At 44.5% G+C, this 6652-nt stretch overlaps 1 protein-coding gene across 1 annotated transcript in view; it reads left to right on the forward strand.

Moving 5' to 3' along the window:
- Positions 1–5523, forward strand: part of RXRG (retinoid X receptor gamma) — a 51387-nt gene extending 45864 nt beyond the window's left edge. The window contains exon 10 of the mRNA XM_065924838.1: positions 5134–5523. Within this exon, the coding sequence (XP_065780910.1) occupies positions 5134–5281 (148 nt within the window). The 3' untranslated portion in view covers positions 5282–5523. The remainder of the gene's footprint in view (positions 1–5133) is intronic.
- The last annotated feature ends 1129 nt before the right edge of the window (positions 5524–6652 follow it).

A 6652-nucleotide genomic window follows, 5' to 3' on the forward strand; every position in this document is an offset into this window, starting at 1 on the left:
ACACATGTGTGTTTGATTTCAAAGAGCTTGTGTTTTCCAATGTGACTGCACTGCTTTCTGCTTCGCCCCAATGGGAGCCCTACTGCAGTAGAAGATACAGGCGTTGGCAGCCACAAGAGGTGATCACTGGCCCTGAAGTCACCATCTGTAGGCTCTGGCAAGGTCCTGGGTCTGAACTTCTTGTCTGAAAAGGAGGACATGGGTCAGAAGATCTCTGAGGCCATCTGCCAGTATTCCTGAGTCGTTGAATACTTTTCCCAAATGTTTCCCCCAAGTACAACTGAATAAAAGTTTCCTTACTCTGCTAACTCTAGTTAAAAAGAGAGAAAAAGATCCACAAATCTCACAGAAAACTGAAAATGAAACTTAAATAAACTCCTTTAAAGGCATTAGTTTGTTTTTAGAATTAATTATATGTGTTCCCAGTTCTCACTGATGACTTTTATTCCCCTATGAAATCTAATTTCTATTCGCCATTTTTCCTGGATCATAAGCCACTATCAGTTGTCTAGAAGAGGCTGAGCTCTGCTTTTTTATCACAGGAAATGAATGCATCTGAGTGAGTGGGATCCAGCCTGTTGGTACAATAAATGTGCAGGCCTGGTGTGTTAGGGAGAGTAAGTTGTGACGACAGACTTCCCAATGTCAAGAGTTGAACACAAATTTATTTCCTCCTCACAAATCAATCCTGGGTGGATAATCGGTCTAGAGCACTGACTGTTTTCCACCATCACTCAGGAACCCAGGTGTCCCTCTCGGGGCTCCGTGGTCCCCGAGTCATGTTGTGTTTGTATGCTGATGGCTGGGGCGGCAGAGGAGGGGGGCACAGAGGTGTCTCTATGGGCAACGCCTTGACCTGGAGAGGGCCCGTCTGCCTTCACTCACTTCCGTTGGCTAAAACTCGGTCACATAGCTTATCTGGAGAATGTATGCAGCTAGATGCCAAGGAGGAAGGGGAGAGTGGATTTTGGTGGGTGCCTGGCAGCCTCTCCTATACCTGCAGTGGGTAAGATTGAAAAATCTCCACCCAGCAAGCAGGGCCTGGCTGCCAACATCAGCTCAGCCTCTGGCCCTTAGGAGCTGACTTAAAACCCTATGCTGGCGACACTCACTGACTCTCCCAGCGGTTAGGCAACGTTACACATGGTTTTCTGTGTGTGTGCACATGTTGTGTGCCAGGCGTTAGGACGAGGAAAGCTCATACTCATCCTTTTCCTCTTTAAAAAGCAAAACTCTTTTTTTAAAAAATCTTATTATAAAAGCCAAGCATGTTTTTATGAATAAGGAATGTATCTAAAATGTATTTTTTTTTTTTTTTGACAAAGCAAGAGATTTTATTGGGAAAGGGCACCCGGGTGGAGAGCAGGAGGGTAAGGGAACCCAGGAGAACTGCTCTGCCGCGTAGCTCACAGTCTTGGGTTTTATGGTGATGGGATTCATTTCCGGGTTAAAATGTATTTTTAAATGTATTTATTTTTATTATTAAAGATAAATGTATCTAAAAAATACATTAAATGTATTAAAATGAGTGTATTAAAAAAATTAAGCAGGTAATATTGATTGTAAATTTGAGAGGTATAGTTCTAGTAGCTCCATTTGTGAATATGTGTATACTTAGACATGTATAGTTACAGATCTGAAGTCATTTGGTTCAGTGTACTACTTTCCTCCCATAGCTATTTTAGACTTTTTTCAGATACTGAAAAGCACAAAATTCTTGTTTTCAGTGATTTTGTAATATTTCAGAGGATAGATGGATCCTAATGTATCCAGTCATTGCCCTGTGGTGGACCGTTAGGTTGCTTCTGATGAATATCACTTTGAAAACTTGGGAACGTGCCTGTTTTCCCAGGAAAGGGACTGCCAGGGGCTTGAGTTGCCTCCAGGCACGAGGGAAAAGTGTTGGCTGGCCTGAAGCAGGGCCTGGGGGTGCAGGAAGTGGGTGCAGAGGCTAACCTGGTGTGCCCAGCACAGCCTGGCAGACGGAGACCACCCCGGGACTGAGCAGGTCCGTCAGGATGCCACTCGGCTCAGCCAGGTGGGAAGCGTGTCCGAGGCTGCTCACCTCGGCTTTGTGAATCGGCAGGCGGTGCTCCTGGCACGCGGGGCCTGTCCAGGCCGTTTTCTCGGTGGTGGAGGGCTGCCCCTCCGTGGAGACTTTTCAGAAGTACACCTTGCGGGGCCGAGTTCTGCTTCCCCATCAGAAAGCAGAGATCAAAGCTCAGGAGGGGGCAGAGCGGCAGGGACATTCTCTCTCGCACACAGCAGGCGCCCTCGAAGGCCTTGCTGCCCAACACACCAGCGAGAGATGCGACTGCCACCGGCGGCTGCGTCTGTGAGAAAGTGTGTCCGTTTCTACAGGCTTGGTCTCAGCTTCTAAACCTGGGGCAGACAGCAAGGACGGCCGTGCTACGCCATGGTTAGCGTTCTTTAAAAATGTATTTTACTGATAACGCTGTGTTAATTTCTGCTGTACCGCACAGTGATTTTAGTTATACACGTGTGTGTGTGTATATATATACACGTTCTTTTTCTATATGATTTATCAGAAGATATTGAGTATAGTTACCTGTGCTAATCCGTAGGTTGCTTATCCATTCTGTGTATAATAGTTTGCATCTAAAATGGTTAGTATTTTACATATTGTTAAACTTTGGCATTTTTAGAGTGAAAAAAATACATTTTCAGAGATAATCTCAATCTAATTTTACACTTTATAAAGAAGCGTAAAGCCTTTTCCTTTGCTTAGTTCTATAAAACTTCCATCCGGAGCCACAACCAGGAGCTCAGCCTCCTTGTTCTTTATCTGATGGCCTCTTCACAGCATGGTGATACCATTCAGATGCACTCAGAAGCTTCCTAATCAGTCATTTTGAAGGTGTGTGCTAGCCTTGATATAGACCTTTAATTTTTCCACATAGGAAGGTAATTCTTACCTCTTAAGATTGTGCTACTTTATTTTTCTTGTATTGCCAGATTTCTTTAAAACTTGTTTTGGCACAAATACAGACTATATGCATTTTCAAGGAGTATCAAAATTCCAATTTGAAAATTTCTCATGAAATAATGTTGTGACTTCCAGGGAAGATCCAGCCCAACCAGAAATTGCTGATTTAAGTCTGTAGTGGTGAACATGATTTTGGTTCCTGTACTTTTTATTGAAAGTTGTGAGTAGAGTTATTTAGTTTCTGGTCATTATCATAAATAACATTGCGAATAAGCTTCATGGGCAAAAAGGACTTTGAGAGATGAACAAGGGCCACAGAAGCAGGTTACAAACGTGGCTTGATTGAGAGACATGTCAGAACAAAGCTAGTTCCTCACACACTAGTCTCTCTCCCTTTGTTGAGCCCTGCAACTAAAGGTCTTTAATTACTGAAAAGTGTGAGTGTGTCTGCACGTGCCTATGTGCCTGAGTGTTGGTACCAGTGTGTGAGGGCAGATGAGAATGGAGGAGAATATGTGTGCTTAAATGTATATGTGTGTGTGCTAGCTTCTGTGTGCAAGGGCGGATGAGAGTGTGAGTGACTGTGTGTGCACACATCTGTGTGTGAGTGATGAGGGTGTGTGTGTGCACATGTGAGGGAGGCGCGTGTGAGTAAGTGTGTATGCATGCATGTGTGTATTATCTCCCCTAACAGACTTTGCCATAAGGGGCAGAGACTACTCTGCTCTATCTCTCCCTCTTCCTAATTTAAAGTAAACACACCCATGTTGATGCAAATGGCATTATTTCATTCTTTTGATGGCTGAAAGATATTCCATTGTATATATGTACCACATCTTCATTATCCATTCTTCTGTTGATGGACATTTATGTTGTCTTGGCTATTGTATATAGTTCTGCTATGAACACTGGGGTGCATGTATCTTTTTGAATTATGGTTTTCTCTGGATATATGCCCATGAGTGGGATTGCTGGATCATATGGTAACTTTAGTGTTTTAAGGAACCTCCGTCGTGTTCTCCATGGTGGCTAGAGATTATTATACTAAGTGAAGTCGGTCAGACAGAGAATGGCAAATATCATATGATACTGCTTATATGTAGAATCTAAAAAAATGACAGAAGTGAATTTATAGAATAGAAATAGACTCACAGATGTAGAAAAGAAAGTTATGGTTACCACAGGGGGAAGGGGGAGAGGGATAAACTACGAGTTTGGGCTTAGCAGGTGTGCACTGCTACATACAGAAGATAACCAACAGGACCCACTGTACAGGGCAGGGCGCCGTGTTAGATGCCTTGTGGGAGTCTATAACAGAGAATAAGCTAAAGAATATACATGTGTGTGTACATATGTGTAACTGAGGTGTGTGTACCTGAAACTAACACAGCATTGTAAATCAACTATATCTTAATAAATTTTTTTTTAAATTTTAAAAAAGAAAGTCACATTTCTTAGGCAAAAAACAAAACAAAGGCAAGCAATAGACTAAGAAGCTGATGTACAAAGTGGTTATAAAGTGGTAACAAAAATGTAACTGAGGCACACTGCAGTCACGCTGCTTAAGGTAAGTGTGTCCCGAGGAAATGCATAGTCTGGGGAGGCGATCAGAGCTGTTGGTTCTGAGGGCAGGGGCTCCCCTGGATCCCAGAACCTATTGCAGTGCCTGATGGTGGTTTACCAAGCTGGGGCTGTCCCTCCCAGCCCCACGCTCCAGTGGCTTGAATGCCTGGAGCACCTTCCCTGATGGTGACAACCCCTGTGGATTCAGCACATCTGTGGGCTGTGTTCCAAGCGTTTGGGCAGATCTTCCCAGGCACCTCTGGGCACAAAGAATGTAAGGAACATCTCGTGGTTAGGATTGGCACTGAGTCATTGCAAGCAGACTAGCTCTCACCTGCCATGAATGGGAGTGCTGAGGGCAATTCTGGGATGTGACCACAGAAGTCAAGAGTTCCTCAAGAGGTCACAGGATCCAACTTCCATCTAAGGAAGCTAAATGAGACCTCAAGCCTATTTCTGAAGCTCCCCCAGATTAGAGATTCTCCGGCTACGTTAGATTCCCCTCTCAGGCTCTTTCTTCTGACCACAGATTGGTCAAGAAGACCAAACAAGCGGCCTCATGCCAGCAGCTGCCCCGTGCATGCTGGCCCCCCATTTCTTAAGGTCTCCTTGCTTCCCTGCAGGTTTGCCAAGCTGCTGCTGCGCCTCCCAGCCCTGCGTTCTATCGGCTTGAAGTGCCTGGAGCACCTCTTCTTCTTCAAGCTCATCGGGGACACACCCATTGACACCTTCCTCATGGAGATGTTGGAGACCCCACTGCAGATCACCTGAGCCCCACCAGCCACCAGCCTCCCTGCACAGGACTAGCCCGGGCAGATGTGTGTGGACCCCCAGCCTGCACATGTTCCTCCACCTCCCGCCCTGACCCCTACCCATTCCCCAGATGTGATGCTTATAATAAAGAAACCTTTCTACACATGTGACTTTTATAGGTGAAGTTTTGTATAGATGTTAAATGTAACCCTTCTTTGCTATCTAAGGGGATGGGGCTCCTTCTGGAAGTTATTGGGAAAACTAACCAAGCCTCTGTACATATAATTGGTTTAAATTATTTTTTCACTTGCCTTGGAAAGCCAATGAATGAATAATAAAGTAACGTATGTGATATTGGCACTGCTTGGAGCATAGGGTGAATTATTATGCTGCAGGGAAGTTATCTTAGATGCAGGAGAAAAGGTATTGGAGGTTATGAATAGAGGTTGAGGCAGGGGTCCTGAAACCGTAAATCTCACAGTTAGATGCCCCAAGTCTGAGCTGGGCACAGCCAGCTTTGCCCCAGAGTAGCCTCTGGAGAGATTGGGAAGAAACACTGTCTTTCAGAGTTAGCTTGGTTTTTTTGTTTTTTGCTTTTTCACTCCTAAGAATGATGAATACTAATAGCCTTGTCCTGATTGGGGACCATGGAGTATAAGGACAAGAGAAGATGTTCTTTTTTCATTTCCAATTTATATTTTATATCGGAGCATAGTTGGTTTAACAATGTTATGTTAGTTTTACGTATACAGCAAAGTGATTCAGTTATACATACATATATTCTTCAAATTATTTTCCTATTTAGGTTAGAGAAGATGTTCTTTTGATGAGGATACTTGGGTCGTGGGAGTCTGTGGGACATGGTAATGGATTCTGGTAATGGTAAAAGAGTGGAATTTTTGTCCTTAACTATTAGTAATAACGAGCTTCTCTGGTGGCTCAGATGGTAAAGAATCCACCTGCAATACAGGAGACCTGGGTTCAATCCCAGTCATGGCTACCCACTCCAGTATTCTTGCCTAGAGAATCCCCGTGGACAGAGGAGCCTGACGGGCTGCAGTCCATGGGATCGTAGAGTCAGACACGACTGAATGACTAAGCACACACACACAGCAATAGCAATGAGGCGACCAGAGTGCACCAAAGTTGTTTCCATCATCTCTAACGCTACCTATGTAGCCTGTTCCCAAAAGGGAAACAGAGAGAGGCTCTTCCAGCTTCTAGCCTGTGATCTCCTAGTGTCTTACAGCCTTCTGTCTGCTGGATGGTGAGCTCACTGAGGGCAGAAACCATGTCTAACTGACATCACAGCCAGCCCATCTTCTTCAAGTCACCTTCCGGCATCTGCAGGAACAGAACTTAATAATACACAGGTCTGTGCCCCCTAGG

This window comes from Muntiacus reevesi, chromosome 1, assembly GCF_963930625.1.
Source record: "Muntiacus reevesi chromosome 1, mMunRee1.1, whole genome shotgun sequence".
NCBI classification, from domain to species: Eukaryota; Metazoa; Chordata; class Mammalia; order Artiodactyla; family Cervidae; genus Muntiacus; species Muntiacus reevesi.